Source organism: Haliotis cracherodii, unplaced genomic scaffold, assembly GCF_022045235.1.
Source record: "Haliotis cracherodii isolate W230 unplaced genomic scaffold, xgHalCrac1.p SCAF_21, whole genome shotgun sequence".
Taxonomy (NCBI): Eukaryota; Metazoa; Mollusca; class Gastropoda; order Lepetellida; family Haliotidae; genus Haliotis; species Haliotis cracherodii.
In genome coordinates, this window is record NW_027266277.1 from 3,280,001 (window position 1) to 3,298,562 (window position 18,562).

The 18,562-nt window shown below is 43.6% G+C and overlaps 1 protein-coding gene across 3 annotated transcripts in view; it reads left to right on the forward strand.

The window, feature by feature from the left end:
- LOC139470695 (uncharacterized) overlaps window positions 1–18,562 on the forward strand; it is a 176,886-nt gene that overhangs the window by 22,667 nt on the left and 135,657 nt on the right. For 2 of the 3 annotated variants that reach the window (XM_071252935.1, XM_071252934.1), the window contains one exon: window positions 8,746–8,826. The exons of the other annotated variant lie outside the window; for it this stretch is intronic. In XM_071252935.1, the coding sequence (XP_071109036.1) occupies window positions 8,746–8,826 (81 nt within the window). The remainder of the gene's footprint in view (window positions 1–8,745; window positions 8,827–18,562) is intronic. 3 annotated transcript variants of the gene reach the window in all.

Genomic DNA, 18,562 nt, shown 5'->3' on the forward strand with positions numbered 1-18,562 from the left:
CATTAATATCTGAAAGAATCAAAATTTAACTAGACAGGAAGGCTAGTAGCCTTCGATATCTCACAAAAACCAGGAACATTTTACTAGGGGTTTGCTGTGGTTAAAGTACGAAGTCCAAACACTTGTTGTTCAGGACATGTAAATATTTTCCAAGGTCAGTGCGGTGGTCTGTTACTTAATTTGTCCGTCTTATAAAGCCCATTGGTTAATGTGTCTGTCTTGTAAAGCCTGTTGGTTAATGTGTTCGTCTTGTAAAGCCCGTTGGTTAATGTGTCCGTATTGTAAAGCCTGTTGGATAATGACTCCGTCTTGTAAAGCCCGTTGGATAATGAGTCCGTCTTGTAAAGCCCGTTGGATAATGTGTCCGTCTTGTAAAGCCCGTTGGATAATGAGTCCATCTTGTAAAGCCTGTTGGTTAAAGTGTCCGTCTTGTAAAGCCCGTTGGTTAATGAGTCCGTCTTGTAAAGGCCGTTGGATAATGAGTCCGTCTTGTAAAGCCTGTTGGTTAATGTGTCCGTCTTGTAAAGCCCGTTGGTTAATGTGTCCGTCTTGTAAAGCCGTTGGATAATGAGTCAGTCTTGTAAAGCCTGTTGGATAATGAGTCCGTCTTGTAAAGCCTGTTGGTTAAAGTGTCCGTCTTATAAAGCCCGTTGGATAATGAGTCTGTCTTGTTAAGCCTGTTGGTTAATGTGTCCGTCTTGTAAAGCTCGTTGGATAATGAGTCCGTCTTGTAAAGCCCGTTGGATAATGAGTCCGTCTTGTAAAGCCTGTTGGTTAATGTGTCCGTCTTGTAAAGCCCGTTGGTTAATGAGTCCGTCTTGTAAAGCCTGTTGGATAATGAGTCCGTCTTGTAAAGCCTGTTGGTTAATGTGTCTGTCTAGTAAAGCCCGTTGGTTAATGTGTCCGTCTTGTAAAGCCGTTGGATAATGAGTCCATCTTGTAAAGCCTGTTGGATAATGAGTCCGTCTTGTAAAGCCTGTTGGTTAAAGTGTCCGTCTTGTAAAGCCCGTTGGTTAATGTGGGGTCCTGCTGGTGACTGGGATGCAGTGTCAACAGATGTTCAGTGCTCATATCATGTCCTACTTCAGTTGTAGCTTCAGTTTCTCACCTGATTACATTCCTTCAGATCCACATTTTATTGCTGGAGAATAAAACAAAAGATTATATTGTGGAGGACACTATGTTGTAAGGTTTTTGAATAGTCATGTAGAAGTTGGTTGATGATTGGTAACTTCTGGAACTGGATACTGAAATTAGAAGTGACATATGGATGATTAGCAGATACATCTATACTACTCAAAAGACGTTAAGGATCACCCATTTCTTTCATATTTCTATAATTTTGGATTTTATCTGCCGTGACAGATTAACTGTGTAAATATGAAATAACTGTTTCAACACCGCAGGCCAGAATACATACCAAGGAGTCATGAGTCCCCCGACATCGTACACGTCAAAATGGTATATAATTTTATTGGTCTACCTTTCATATCATTCATGTATTTAATCTGTCACATTTCACATTGTCTGAAATACGTATTTCAGTTCCATTTATCATATTTTATCGAAAGGATTAATAAATTATTCATCATGTACCACAATGTTATTGAAATTATTTTTTCTCGGACACACACTTCGACAACAGGTCCATGTCGAACATGTCCAAAAGCAAAATAGAGACGTTTCAAGGAAATCTTTAAATAAATTATGTAAAGTAATAAATAAAATCATCAAAAACATGTCTAAAAGTTGTCAAAGTTACATCTAAGTTATTATTTCAATCTATTCATTCGATCGAGTGTAATGGAAATTCTCGGCTGTCTTTGCTCAGACGCGATGTTACATGCCAAAATATATGAATGATAAATCTGTATCACAGCTCATAACATCCACGAAGTCAAAAAAATTTATATTGGTCGAGATTTCCTGCTTAAAACATTCAGAATAACACAATTTAACCAAAACCTTTCATCTAAATCTGAATTTTTTCATACACAAAGACGGTAACTATTGCTGTAATTTGATCGGCTACTTAAGGTCCTGTGCTTAAATCTGACAAATCACGAACCTTGTAATAGATTTTGGCAAGAAACGGTTATTAGAAACCAATTTCTATCCAATAAAATTGCATGTTACAGCTGCAAAAATACTCCAGGGGCGGTTACTGTAATATTAATGAAGGCATAAGCTTCCCAATGATGCCAAACATGGAGCGACTCAACAGTTGAGTCATTCATATGAAGCTTCCAAAATGGAAGTATTTCCCTGTATTTTCTGAGCGGAAAGCCACTGTTATCGGGAAATCGGTAATGGCAAATAATATTTACAATTTTTTTTTAAATAATTTTCTTTTTACATAAACAATAAAAATAAAAAAGAAATAGGTAAGTGGATATTATTAAATCTTATATTTGCTGAAAATTGTTAAATTTTCGCTTCCTTGGAGCATAATCTGGACATTATGAATGTGTTAGCTTACATTTTATATTAAATCAAACTTAAGTTGTAAATGCATTATTTAAATAATGTGATAAACATAACTTTAAATTAATAAACAGTAGGATTAGACTTTTCGAATGGTGTATAATATGTAGTTTTAAAAGCAGATAATTTCCTTGATAAATGTAGACTTCATCTATCACCCTAGAGTCTCTTTGAACTCGATCTCATAGCAGCACCTGGTTGACTGGTGTTGAAAGAGTTAACTTCTTTTGAGCAGTATGCTTCTTCTGAAAGTTTACGAACTCAACAAAGCTAACCTTTCATAAAGCCAAAAAGAGATTTGTGGTATGTTATTGACCGGCCTTATGTATATATATGAATTTGTTATTGGAAAGTCAATAAAACAAAACTGTCCAGAAACGAAACTGTGATTGGGGATTATATCAGATGTTTTTTGGTGAAATTTCTGAAACTAAAGTATAAAAGCCAATACCATAAACTTGGGAAAGAAAAACTACTTTGAACTATTGGTTTATGATATTTCAGGTATTTTTCCTTTTGAACCAGATATATTTGTCATTGATTTGAGTTTGAATAAAGAATACTGAAATACTTTTGTATATGAATGTATGTAATAACTGTCTATGAAACACATTGCCAAGGGAACCTAAATTGAACAGCTACAAAAAGACATGAGATCTCCTACCCGTGCCAAGGACACCTTCCTCCACCCCCACCCCCCCAAAAAAACCCACCTTGCCTAATAGAGGCGATATAGGGTAATGTATTCATCGTTGTGTTATTAAGGGACATTTTTACATAAAACCTGATTCGTTCCTGAATCATTTTGCACATTTACATCCAAATTGTGTAAAACAAGGAAATTAATTGAGGAAGAGCTTCACAGTCTTCACTGTTCTTTGATTGCAACATGAGTTGGCATTGAGGGACATCTGTGTCATTAAACTGCTGAAAAATGCATTTACCTGAAAGACTAGGAGACCCCATGGTGGGAGGCTGGCTGTCCCCACTTGGAGAACAGCAGCTGCCCACCTCGCCACCTCAACATGTGTGGCAGAGTCAGCACACTGAGTGCATAGAGAACAAAGAAAGAAGCCAGCTTCAGAATTAGCTGCAACTGTTACGCAACATTTTAATTAAGCAGTCCTGACGAAGGGGATGGTTTTGACTTTTGGTGGAATTTGTGTCTGCCTTGGTGAATTGTGTCTGTGTAATGTCACATCATGAGAAGGGTAAAGGTGGTAAAAATAAAGAAATGCTATCTAAATGGGATCGAAATGAAACTTGATGTTTGATGTATCGTAACAAGTCCTACTTCATAGTTTGTCAGCATATCTGTCAAAGGTCAGGGTCTTTATAATTTTTTTAACTGTTTACCCCGTACTTCTTGTCTGTCATCTGCTGCCCGTCCCATACCTAAGGGACTCCTGCTGACCATGGTAACTCTGGTGTCTCTACCCTGTACTTCTTGTCTCTCATCTGCTGCCCGTCCCATACCTAAGGGACTCCTGCTGACCATGGTAACACGTCCTGCTGACCATGGTAACTCTGGTGTCTCTACCCTGTACTTCTTGTCTCTCATCTGCTGCCCGTCCCATACCTAAGGGACTCCTGCTGACCATGGTAACACGTCCTGCTGACCATGGTAACTCTGGTGTCTCTACCCTGTACTTCTTGTCTCTCATCTGCTGCCTGTCCCATACCTAGGGGACTCCTGCTGACCAGGGTAACTCTTGTGTCTCTACCCTGTACTTCTTGTCTGTCATCTGCTGCCTGTCCCATACCTAGGGGACTCCTGCTGACCAGGGTAACTCTGGTGTCTCTACCCTGTACTTCTTGTCTCTCATCTGCTGCCCGTCCCATACCTAAGGGACTCCTGCTGACCATGGTAACACGTCCTGCTGACCATGGTAACTCTGGTGTCTCTACCCTGTACTTCTTGTCTCTCATCTGCTGCCTGTCCCATACCTAGGGGACTCCTGCTGACCAGGGTAACTCTTGTGTCTCTACCCTGTACTTCTTGTCTGTCATCTGCTGCCTGTCCCATACCTAGGGGACTCCTGCTGACCAGGGTAACTCTAGTGTCTCTACCCTGTACTTCTTGTCTCTCATCTGCTGCCTGTCCCATACCTCGGGGACTCCTGCTGACCAGGGTAACTCTGGTGTCTCTACCCTGTACTTCTTGTCTGTCATCTGCTGCCTGTCCCATACCTAGGGGACTCCTGCTGACCAGGGTAACTCTTGTGTCTCTACCCTGTACTTCTTGTCTGCCATCTGCTGCCTGTCCCATACTTTGGGGACTCCCGTCTGACCATGGTAACTCTGGTGTCTCTACCCTGTACTTCTTGTCTGTCATCTGCTGCCTGTCCCATTCCTAGGGGACTCCTGCTGACCAGGGTAACTCTTGTGTCTCTACCCTGTACTTCTTGTCTGCCATCTGCTGCCTGTCCCATACTTTGGGGACTCCTGCTGACCATGGTAACTCTGGTGTCTCTACCCTGTACTTCTTGTCTCTCATCTGCTGCCTGTCCCATACCTCGGGGACTCCTGCTGACCATGGTAACTCTGGTGTCTCTACCCTGTACTTCTTGTCTGCCATCTGCTGCCTGTCCCATACCTCGGGGACTCCTGCTGACCATGGTAACTCTGGTGTCTCTACCCTGTACTTCTTGTCTCTCATCTGCTGCCTGTCCCATACTTTGGGGACTCCCGTCTGACCATGGTAACTCTGGTGTCTCTACCCTGTACTTCTTGTCTGCCATCTGCTGCCTGTCCCATACCTCGGGGACTCCTGCTGACCATGGTAACTCTGGTGTCTCTACCCTGTACTTCTTGTCTGTCATCTGCTGCCTGTCCCATACTTTGGGGACTCCTGCTGACCACCATATCTCTGGTGTCTCTACCCTGTACTTCTTGTCTGTCATCTGCTGCCTGTCCCATACTTTGGGGACTCCTCCTGACCAGCGTATCTCTGGTGTCTCTACCCTGTACTTCTTGTCTCTCATCTGCTGCCTGTCCCATACCTAGGGGACTCCTGCTGACCATGGTAACTCTGGTGTCTCTACCCTGTACTTCTTGTCTGCCATCTGCTGCCTGTCCCATACCTCGGGGACTCCTGCTGACCATGGTAACTCTGGTGTCTCTACCCTGTACTTCTTGTCTCTCATCTGCTGCCTGTCCCATACTTTGGGGACTCCCGTCTGACCATGGTAACTCTGGTGTCTCTACCCTGTACTTCTTGTCTGCCATCTGCTGCCTGTCCCATACCTCGGGGACTCCTGCTGACCATGGTAACTCTGGTGTCTCTACCCTGTACTTCTTGTCTGCCATCTGCTGCCTGTCCCATACCTCGGGGACTCCTGCTGACCATGGTAACTCTGGTGTCTCTACCCTGTACTTCTTGTCTCTCATCTGCTGCCTGTCCCATACTTTGGGGACTCCCGTCTGACCATGGTAACTCTGGTGTCTCTACCCTGTACTTCTTGTCTGCCATCTGCTGCCTGTCCCATACCTAAGGGACTCCTGCTGACCATGGTAACTCTGGTGTCTCTACCCTGTACTTCTTGTCTGCCATCTGCTGCCTGTCCCATACCTAGGGGACTCCTGCTGACCAGGGTAACTCTTGTGTCTCTACCCTGTACTTCTTGTCTCTCATCTGCTGCCTGTCCCATACCTAGGGGACTCCTGCTGACCAGGGTAACTCTGGTGTCTCTACCCTGTACTTCTTGTCTCTCATCTGCTGCCTGTCCCATACTTTGGGGACTCCTGCTGACCACCATATCTCTGGTGTCTCTACCCTGTACTTCTTGTCTGTCATCTGCTGCCTGTCCCATACTTTGGGGACTCCTCCTGACCAGCGTATCTCTGGTGTCTCTACCCTGTACTTCTTGTCTCTCATCTGCTGCCTGTCCCATACTTTGGGGACTCCCGTCTGACCATGGTAACTCTGGTGTCTCTACCCTGTACTTCTTGTCTGCCATCTGCTGCCTGTCCCATACCTCGGGGACTCCTGCTGACCATGGTAACTCTGGTGTCTCTACCCTGTACTTCTTGTCTGCCATCTGCTGCCTGTCCCATACCTAGGGGACTCCTGCTGACCAGGGTAACTCTTGTGTCTCTACCCTGTACTTCTTGTCTGCCATCTGCTGCCTGTCCCATACTTTGGGGACTCCCGTCTGACCATGGTAACTCTGGTGTCTCTACCCTGTACTTCTTGTCTGCCATCTGCTGCCTGTCCCATACCTAAGGGACTCCTGCTGACCAGGGTAACTCTTTTGTCTCTACCCTGTACTTCTTGTCTCTCATCTGCTGCCTGTCCCATACTTTGGGGACTCCCGTCTGACCATGGTAACTCTGGTGTCTCTACCCTGTACTTCTTGTCTGTCATCTGCTGCCTGTCCCATACCTCGGGGACTCCTGCTGACCATGGTAACTCTGGTGTCTCTACCCTGTACTTCTTGTCTGCCATCTGCTGCCTGTCCCATACCTAGGGGACTCCTGCTGACCAGGGTAACTCTGGTGTCTCTACCCTGTACTTCTTGTCTCTCATCTGCTGCCCGTCCCATACTTTGGGGACTCCTGCTGACCACCATATCTCTGGTGTCTCTACCCTGTACTTCTTGTCTGTCATCTGCTGCCTGTCCCATACTTTGGGGACTCCTCCTGACCAGCGTATCTCTGGTGTCTCTACCCTGTACTTCTTGTCTGTCATCTGCTGCCCGTCCCATACCTAGGGGACTCCTGCTGACCATGGTAACTCTGGTGTCTCTACCCTGTACTTCTTGTCTCTCATCTGCTGCCTGTCCCATACCTTGGGGACTCCTGCTGACCATGGTAACTCTGTTGTCTCAGACTCTACCCTGTAGTGATTGATTCTCATCTGCTGCCACGAAAGACCCACCGATTGTTATTCTGAGTGAGGATGAGATTGGTTTGACCTGGGTGAGATTTGATTCTTGGTGAGTGTGAGTTTGAAAATGGTGTGTGATTTTGTGAGAATAAACCTATAAGTTTGTGTGTGTTGGCCCAGGCTGTCGTAGGCCCAGGCATGTGGTAGGCCCAGGCTGTCGTAGGCCCAGGCATGTGGTAGGCCCAGGCTGTCGTAGGCCCAGGCATGTGGTAGGCCCAGGCTGTCGTAGGCCCAGGCATGTGGTAGGCCCAGGCATGTCGTTTCTGCTCTGTCTGGTGCAGATGATCACAGCAGTGTTCATAAGCCTCATACCACATACCCCATTAGTCCTTGCCAGGTATCCATTTGTTTATGCAGGTTAACCAGGAATATGTCTCACTAACCTGGTGTTTATCTCACTGTATCCACTTGTGTATTATTGAATCAGTGTCTGTATCATTGAATCAGTGTCTGTATCATTGAATCAGTATCTGTATCATTGAATCAGGGTCTGTATCATTGAATCAGTATCTGTATCATTGAATCAGTGTCTGTATCATTGAATCAGTGTCTGTATCATTGAATCAGTGTCTGTATCATTGAATCAGTGTCTGTATTATTGAATCAGTGTCTGTATCATTGAATCAGTGTCTGTATCATTGAATCAGTAGCTGGATCATTGAATCAGTCTCTGTATCATTGAATCAGTATCTGTATCATTGACTATGTGTATTTAACATTGAATAGGTGATCTGTCATTGGATCACTCACACACACATTTTTCTGTCACACATTTTTCAGTTTTATAAATGTTTGTAGTTTTATTAAGCACTTTGAAGTCTTGCAATATTTTAGTCAATATTTTGGGGGTCCAGTGAAAAATTGGTCCCCAGTATCCCATGCTTGTCATATGAGGCGACAATGGATATTGGTTGTCAAAGTTGATGACTTGGGAGGTTGCTTACAATATCACTGGATTATCTGTTTTTGCTTTATTATTTATAGGCCACGGTCATGTAGCTGGAATATTGCTGAGTGCAGAGTTAAACAATAATGTTTTTTTACAAAAAATGTTTTGATTCACTGACATCCCTTTATCAATGTGTTTTTTATTTCATGTTTAGTGAATCTACCTGTAATAATAACAAAAACTGATATGAAAATAAACATATCTAATACATTACGACACTGATGGTGAAACAAGACAGTGGCAGAAGCTCAAAGATAAATGAACAAGTCTAACATTAACTATTCTTTTGTTTCACAAACCTACCTTGAAATAAGGGAGGAATAAAAATTGTTGTAAATGGAGTTAAAACATGATGGCTGGTCCAGTATCTGCAAGAGAGGGACTATAATGGTTTTATTACATGTATACCATCTTTTTCACTCAGTGGTTATGCAAGGCCAGACGAGCCCAGCGGCTGGTGCACAAGCTTGTCCGGCTCGAGGTCCAGGTTCAATTCCCCATATAGGTAAATTACATCACGTTTAGTCATACAAATATCAACAATTTAAAAGTATTAAAAAGTTATTTTTTTTCATTGGCTTCTGTATGTAATGGATTTGAAGTAACTTTAATATGTATTTTTTCGCAATTTTCACTTGTCTTACTTAATGTTTACGATTCTGACATCTTTTCTAATACCTAGACTCAATGAGCTTTTCAAGCATTACTTGGATGTGTGAATGAAATATATGCTCCCAAAATCTGGATTGGGGATTTTTTATTGGTTGTCATTCATGTCAAGGTTAAATGTCATGTCATGACTTCATGCAGATGATGAACCAGTTTGATATGTTGAAAAAATATATGGTAACTCATGTTTATTTTGCTATCACAATCTGATATACTCTCCCTGAGACTTTCCGATGAAACATGTTCAATGGAATTGGAATATATTATCAATATGTTTTTAGCCTCTGAATCTTTGTGGTTGAAACTTCTCGTGGATGCTACATATTTGCAAACTACACAGAGATGAGAAGATCCTCAGAATTCTGTGGACTCAGATACCAACTGGGTTGTGGTCCTGGGTATCTGTGAATTGTTTCAGCTTCCAGATGTCCAGTTATGTCCTTGACTAATTATCATGGAATCCAATTTTGTCTTTGAAGATGGCTGTTTTATTGTTCGATCTCAGTTTTAAGACTCAGTTTGAGCAGTAACCGTCTGAGTGACACAGATTGTGCCATGCATACTAATAATGTATGCTCTCCTTAATTTTTAATTCGTACATGTTATGCATGCCCTACATTGAACTTTTATGCTCAACTTGCATATGGTACACCATCGTCCTGTTAAACGAAATAACATAGGACTTCGATATTCTAGAGCAGATTGACCATTAGCAGGTAATCATTTGTGAGTCTAGAGCAGATTACTTAAGCAACGTTTTTGCATGTATCTGTATGATGACAGCTGTTTTCTTATGAATGATCATTTCCTCTGATTACATTTGCCTCACAGGCAGTTAGGGTTGTATACTCCCCAGGGAGCTGAGGATGAAAATTGATCCAGGGTGAAATTGTGTGACTTCAAGCATGCTTCAGGGCATGGATTTGGTGCATTATACATATGAACATTCTTGTTATATGTCTCTGAGAGGGCACATGATGGTGTGCAGCGCTGCATGCATGTCAGTGTGTCACATTGTGCAGTCTAGGCAGCAGAGGACAAGGTTGGACCTTGTTTTGGTACACTCAGTTTCGTGTGTGTGGTATTCTAGGATTAGCATCACACTTAGTAGTTCCCCTGGTAAGAGACCCTTTGAGTATGGCCTCTTGTGCCAAGGCCGCTTGTTTCCAGTCTCTGGGGTCAGGCCTCTGTGGTGAGGTGTCTGGGATCCTGCTTCTGAGGTCAGGCCTCTGGGGTGAGGTGTCTGGGATCCTGCTTCTGAGGTCAGGCCTCTGGGGTGAGGTGTCTGGGATCCTGATTCTGAGGTCAGGCCTCTGGGGTGAGGTGTCTGGGATCCTGCTTCTGGTGTCAGACCCCTGGGGTCAGGCCTCTGGTGTCAGGTCTCTAGGGTAAGGTGTCTGGGATCCTGCTTCTGGTGTCAGGCCTCTGGGGTGAGGTGTCTGGTGTCAGGTCTCTTGTGTCAGGCCTCTGGGGTGAGTTGTCTGGGGTCAGACCTCTGTTGTCAGGTCTCTGGCGTCAGGCCTCTGGTGTCAGGTCTCTGGTTTCAGGCCTCTGGGGTAAGGTGTCTGGGATTCTGCTTCTGTTGTCAGGCCTCTGGGGTGAAGTGTCTGGGGTCAGGCCTCTCATGTCAGGCCTCTGGGGTGAGTTGTCTGGGGTCAGACCTCTGGTGTCAGACATCTGGTGTCAGGCCTCTGGTGTCAGACCTCTGGCGTCAGGCCTCTGGTGTCTGACATCAGGTCTCTGGTGTCAGGCCTCTGGTGTCAGGCCTCTGGCATCAGGTCTCTGGTGTCAGGCCTCTGGTGTCAGGTCTCTGGTGTCTGACATCAGGTCTCTGTTGTCAGGTCTCTGGTGTCAGGCCTCTGGTGTCAGGTCTCTGGTGTCAGGCCCCTGGTGTTAGGCCCCTGGGGTCCTGCCTCTGGTGTCTGGCCTTTGGGGTCGGGCCTCAGGGGTTGGGCCTCAGCTGTCAGGCCTCTGAGGTTAGGTCTCTGGGGTCAGGCCTCTGGTGTCCTTTCCTCCGGGATCAGGCCTCAGGGGTCAGATCTCTGGTGTCAGGCCTCTGGTGTTCTGCCTTGGGGATCATGCCTCTTGGGTCAAATCTCTGTTGTCAGCCCTCTGGTGTCTGGCCTCTGGGGTCAGGCCTCTAGGTTACGCACAACCAAATGTTTTCCCATAGACTTCTATAGTAATGTTATATTATTTTTTTTTATAACTAAGCATTCAACAGCTATTATCTGTACGTGTGTCTGGCCTTTGGGGTCAAGCCTCTGGTGTTTGGCCTCTGGGGCTGGGCCTACGGGATCAGGCCTCTGGTGTCAGGCCTCGGGTGTCAGGCCTCGGGGATCAGGCCTCTGGTGTCAGGCTCCTGGGGTTTTGCCTCTGATATCAGGCCTCTGGCGTCCAGCATCCGGTGTCAGACCTCTGGCATCCCATCCAGCCTCTGGGGTCCTCTGGTGTCCAGCACAGTTCAACAGTTGTGTAAGGCCTCTGGTCTCCAACAGTTAGTGTCCTGGGTCTGGGATCTGGTATTCTGGAGTCCTCTGGAGTCCTCTGGTTTGGCCTCTGAAGTCAGGCGTTTGGCGTTTGGCGTTTGGCCTCTGTCAGGCCTTTGATATCCTTTCCCGAGTCTTTAACTTTGGACTTAATACATTGAATCTAGAAAAATCACAAAATGGATAGTTCCTCTACAGACACAATGATGGTCCCACGACGAGCTTTACATTTCAGACCTGAATTTCATCATGGCTGCCATTGTTCAGTCCACCGTGTGCAAATTTGGTTGAGCATGATATTGGACATTGGATTCAATGTTCTTTCTGTAATTTGATACTTGACCTAGCTTTACATTGATCTTTGAACACAGATTACTGTTTAAATCTACTGCTATCACAGACTATCTCCTGTTTGCAAGGGGGCACAGGTGGCCCAGTCGTCTAAGGTGCCGCGATTCGCTGTGCAGAGTTGCATCCCTTGGGCATGCCAGAAACCTCTGATTGTGGGTTCGAATCCCTGTTTGCCGCAATTATGTTTCTAGGTTTGTCAGCACCATACCCGTGCTCGTGGGATTCACCGAGGTGGTAAAAGTCTAAGACATGCATCACTTCGGGCTTTCCTCCCACATTACGCTGACACGCCATGATATAACTGGAATAATGTTAAAAGCGGCATTAAACCCAACTCACTCACTCACTCCTGTTTGCAAGTTATGGAATCTGTTTGAACATTTTTACGATTGTTTTATCTCAACCAGTTGCAGATAACAAGCAATATTAAAGGAGATATTCACACAAAACTGAAGCAAATAATCATGCTCTGTTTGATGATGAATCAAATTAACCAAAAATATGGTATCTTCAGAAATTTGAAAAACAAAAGTTCGAAGGTTTTTGAATGAAATAACTTGATTTTATGGGCTTATTTTTCCACAAGAATTTAATCTCAAACAAAAAGGCACCATGGTTTTTCTACCTTTCTTCATTATGTGGAATTTGGTGCCAACTGTGTGACAGGATGCACCTTTAGTTTGGAGCGAAAAAAAGAACACCAAATGGACCATAGATAGGTCTAGAGGTGAACTGCTGAATTTTGATAGTTTGGGATTTTTAAGAAAATATTTTTGAGTTGATAAGTCTCAGACAAGGGGTCCGTTCCTCTGGCAAGAAGTCTCAGGACAGTAGGAACATTCCTCTGGCTATGAGTCTCAGACAATAGGACAGTTCCTCTAGCTATGAGTCTTAGACAAGAGGACCATTCCTCTGGCTAAAAGTCTCAGATAAGAGGACAGTTCCTCTGGCTAAAAGTCTCAGACAAGAGGACAGTTCCTCTGGCTAAAAGTCTCAGACAAGAGGACAGTTCCTCTGGCTATGAGTCTTAGACAAGAGGACCGTTCCTCTGGCTAAAAGTCTCAGAAAAGAGGACAGTTCCTCTGGCTATGAGTCTTAGACAAGAGGACAGTTCCTCTGGCTAAAAGTCTCAGACAAGAGGACTGTTCCTCTGGCTAATAGTCTCAGACAAGAGGACCGTTCCTCTGGCTAAAAGTCTCAGACCAGAGGACAGTTCCTCTGGCTAATAGTCTCAGACAAGAGGACCGTTCCTCTGGCTAAAAGTCTCAGAAAAGAGGACAGTTCCTCTGGCTATGAGTCTTAGACAAGAGGACAGTTCCTCTGGCTAAAAGTCTCAGACAAGAGGACAGTTCCTCTGGCTATGAGTCTTAGACAAGAGGACAGTTCCTCTGGCTAAAAGTCTCAGACAAGAGGACAGTTCCACTGGCTAATAGTCTCAGACAAGAGGACCGTTCCTCTGGCTAAAAGTCTCAGACAAGAGGACTGTTCCTCTGGCTAATAGTCTCAGACAAGAGGACTGTTCCTCTGGCTAAAAGTCTCAGACCAGAGGACAGTTCCTCTGGCTAATAGTCTCAGACAAGAGGACCGTTCCTCTGGCTAAAAGTCTCAGAAAAGAGGACAGTTCCTCTGGCTATGAGTCTTAGACAAGAGGACCGTTCCTCTGGCTAAAAGTCTCAGACAAGAGGACAGTTCCTCTGGCTATGAGTCTTAGACAAGAAGACCGTTCCTCTGGCTAAAAGTCTCAGACAAGAGGACAGTTCCTCTGGCTATGAGTCTTAGACAAGAGGACCATTCCTCTGGCTAAAAGTCTCAGACAAGAGGACTGTTCCTCTGACTAAAAGTCTCAGACAAGAGGACAGTTCCTCTGACTAATAGTCTCAGACAAGAGAACTGTTCCTCTGGCTAAAAGTCTCAGACAAGAGGACTGTTCCTCTGGCTAAAAGTCTCAGAAAAGAGGAAAGTTCCTCTGGCTAAAAGTCTCAGACAAGAGGACTGTTCCTCTGGCTATAAGTCTCAGAAAAGAGGACAGTTCCTCTGGCTATGAGTCTCAGACAAGAGGACCGTTCCTCTGGCTAAAAGTCTCAGACAAGAGGACAGTTCCTCTGGCTATGCGTCTTAGACAAGAGGACAGTTCCTCTGGCTAAAAGTCTCAGACAAGAGGACAGTTCCTCTCGCTATGAATCTTAGACAAGAGGACCGTTCCTCTGGCTAAAAGTCTCAGAAAAGAGGACAGTTCCTCTGGCTATGAGTCTTAGACAAGAGGACAGTTCCTCTGGCTAAAAGTCTCAGAAAAGAGGACAGTTCCTCTGGCTATGAGTCTTAGACAAGAGGACCATTCCTCTGGCTAAAAGTCTCAGACAAGAGGACAGTTCCTCTGGCTATGTGTCTTAGACAAGAGGACCGTTCCTCTGACTAAAAGTCTCAGACAAGAGGACAGTTCCTCTGACTAATAGTCTCAGACAAGAGGACTGTTCCTCTGGCTAAAAGTCTCAGACAAGAGGACAGTTCCTCTGGCTAAAAGTCTCAGACAAGAGAACTGTTCCTCTGGCTAAAAGTCTCAGACAAGAGGACAGTTCCTCTAGCTTCAAATCTCAGGACAGCAGGAATATTCCTCTGGCTATGAATCTCAGACAAGAGGACCGTTCCTCTAGCTTAGAGTCGCTGACAGATAAAAGGACCCTTCTTCTTGCTTTGAGGTCACAGACAATCATAGCACTATCATTGCTATATGAAAATTGGGGTGTGAACAAACAAAAAATCACAATTTCTAACATCCAGTCTGTTGAGTATACCTTTTGTCATAGTTTCACTTATAAGTTGCAAGCTCAACCCTCCTGTAGTTCACAGATGGGTAAATCAGGAAAATCTCACAATCCCCCGACTCAAGCGCCTATCAGTTGTCCATCTGCAGCTCTGTGGTAACAGCATCATTGTGAGGACTGGTCTTGTCATCTGCCTTGCAACATCAGCTTCATGTCTGCAGGAGACATTATCAGCCCAGGAACTGTAGGAAAAGGCATTAGCAGTCATTGGCTGACTGTGCCCTGATAAATGTAATTTGAGAGCTGCTGATCTATGCTGTTTAGTAGGTATTTGCAAACAGAGAGGAACTGGATAGGTCTGTGTCTGTGTCTTCCCTTGACTGGTTGTGGATGACGTCTCAAGTAGAATTTAGTGACCCTGGAAGATGCTCAGTTGATTTCCACAAGACATTTCTCAATTGGGCTGCTTATCTTTTGTTTGGGGAACCATATTCTTGCATGTCTTGAGACAGAGTTGTAAGTAAGGAATAGCCTTGATTTGAAACAAGAAGCAGTTAAACAATGCTTGTATTAGTGTGTGACTGAGGTGTATGATACAACTGTGTGACTGAAGTGTGTGATACAACTGTGTGACTGAGGTGTATGATACAACTGTTTGACTGAGATGTGTGATACAACTGTGTGACTTATGTGTGTGACACAACTGTTTGACTGAGGTGTGTGACACAACTGTGTGACTGAGGTGTGACCCAACTGTTTAACTGAGGTGTGTGACCCAACTGTGTGACTGAAGTGTATGATACAACTGTGTGACCCAACTGTGTGACTGAGGTGTGACCCAACTGTGTGACTGAGGTGTGTGATACAACTGTGTGACTGAGGTGTGTGATACAACTGTGTGACTGAGGTGTGTGACCCAACTGTGTGACAGGTGTGTGACATGTGTGTTGTCACATTAACACAAATATACTAAACCACCTCCTGTGTATTTTAAATCTTTTAAAACAAGTGAATAGTTCTGGTTTCTGATGAGTGAGTTTAGTATTTTATTTATTACTTGCCATTTATAACATTTTAAAGTTTAACTGTCACGTGTAAATACGCAGACATCTATGAGATTAACAGAATAATCCAATTATGTTTAACAAAATAATACTTCAAATGTAAAAAGTTGACACCTACTGATTTAGTATCACACAACATTTAGATTGCTTTGTGGAATGGGGCCTTGCACCCAAAAGTTTACAGTCACATCACAATACCCTGTGATGTCATTTATGAAATTGTTTTGCAAGTTAGAGGCGTGAAACAATACCATGTGATGTCAGCCTAGCCACTGGGTTGCTCGGGTCATCGAGTGTGCATAAGCTCCTCTCAGTGATCTATCATCTCTACATGGAATGTCATTGAATAAGCCCAACGATGTTGAGAGTTTTCAATATTTGTTAGTGTAACTCATTCCCGCAGTACATAAGCATGTGCTTTGGTTTTAAACACTGTGTTATACCATCTTGTTGTTATTAAACACTGGTATCTTCAAGGGACAAGGAATATAATAAAATATAGTCCACATTAACACGGGATTCACACATTATCACTGAGCTTTCCCACAAAGTTATTATTAAGCAGGTGATTATTCACTTATAAATATGAGCTGTCATGCATTTACAGTTTTGTTATGCATGACCAATGTGATTGAATGCAGTCTTCACAAATTCATAAAATAATTCCAATAAATAAACATACAATATTAAAACCACTGAAGGCACTTTTTAAAGCAGGCAATGAGAGAGGTTGTTCCAATCTTATTTACGACAGTATTGTCATCCAATCACAATCCACAATTCAAAGCAGAATTTGGGGCAGTCAGTTTCGCTGCTTCATTTTCGTATCCGTGAATGTCGGAGAGTACTTCATGCAAGTGAGCCATCATTACTGCATCTGCAATGAGACAGGTTCCGATCCTATTTATGACAGTATTGTCAAACCAAACAGATTAAATATATAATCCCTCACATCCCGTGGGCCCCTAATAACATACTGTCACTCAGTCCGTGGTACGTCCTCTTGTCAATATAGTCACAAAAATAACCGTATTGTCCTTAGACTTTCCAGGTTTACAGTACCCGTCACTAGTTGGTATCCTTGACTTATTTATATGCCATAGCTACACGATAAATTGCAAAGAACAATGAAGAACGAAGCATGGTTTATTAACGATAAAATATTGTTCAATCATGACGTCATTTCGGAGATTCAAACATGCTCGCAACCAACTTGATGACATCATATATTGGACGAAATTATTTTTTAGAAGGAAGTGTCTAGATTTAGCTTGGTTACGCAGATGAATGCAGTGGCCGAATGATCGCATCTACCAGTGGGAGAGATATGACAATCTGTATCAGGAAAAAAGGTACAGACAATCGACGTGAGGATTGTGAGAATATGCGAAATCAATACCAAAATTAACCTACCTGTTCATAAAATGGACTTGTACATTACCGAGATCAGATTCTGTAGAGGGAGTCATCATTACTGAAATAGGGGTAAATATAACGGAAGCTTGTACATTTATCAGTATCCTTAAAGAGGTCATACATAATGTCGATTTATCACCCAAAACTGGCTCCCACAGGAGATATGCTTGGGTGAGATATAGAGAATACCACACTCATTCTCATTAGATACCATTTTTACGAAACGAATGGACTTTCTATGGTATCTGACTGAGCGAAAGCGAGGTCAAATACCAAAGAAAGTTCACGAGTTTCTGTGACCTCCAAGAATCTACCCCGGCATATAATCTGGGAACTCCCAGAATCTACCCAGGTATACTGTGAAGGGGGAGTATACTTTCAGGCTAGACACTGGGGTCCCGGCTGTGCAATCAAAATGGCTGGTATCCTTGATCTGTCAGCTGATTATATATCTTGTCTGTGCCAGTTTGGAAGAGGGACATCAGAGTGTTCGCCAAAGACATTAATGGTAATTGTACCACCCTATACTGAAGACGTGAAATTCAACAAACTCAAGTCTGCTCGCATGTCAGTGACAGCTTCAAACGAAGGGCAAGGCCACCACCGGAATTAGGAAAGACAACCGTGATCTTTTCAGTGTTTTAAGATAGAGATAGGGAAAATGTTTTTGTTCACATTTGGGATGTTTTGGGACACATAATCAAAATGCCTCTACGGAGTCTTCGAATGATTTGTATCTGTAATGTTCACTTCTAGTGATTTGGTCGTGCAGTTGTGTATGTTCATTCATGAGCAAACACCTCCAGAAGCAATGTCACAAAATACACTTCAAATGGCGACATTGATGGCACAACCGGAGCATTAGCATAAGTCTAAGTATCTGTCCAGATAGTTTCAACTGACTTCATTTCACCACGCTTATCCTTTTACATTCAATCAAATTGAAAGTCGCGCCAGGTTCGTTACGCTCATTGGGACCCTTGATCCATGAGTAGACATTGCATATGGATATGGCTGGATTATATAATGTCTCCTGTGTCTCCTGACGTTTACTACAATAACACTGACCTGAAAAAGAATTCAAAAATAATTGGATAAATATTATTAAATAACTGCTTGAGACGCCCAACGCTAACACCGTATTCGTGCGTGCGTGATTCCCGTGCAACATTTCGAGTTGAGTTGATTGGTTCAACTGTGTCATATGGCCCTGTGACGCAGGGGTAGCATTATGCAGATGGCTGTTACAATGAATGCTTGTTCCACCCATGACGAACAGGTCTGGTTGTTGATGAAATATAGTGATAGCTAAATAGACAGATTTTTTATTCATGCACCGGTTGTCTTTAAATGTAATATCCAGTTATGTATGACTGTTTAATAATCTCATACCAACTTTGACTGGAGTAGGTCCAATAGTTTTTCAGATATTGTAGTAAACGTTGGTACGTTAAATTAACTTCCTGACTATAATATAGAATGCAAAGCTA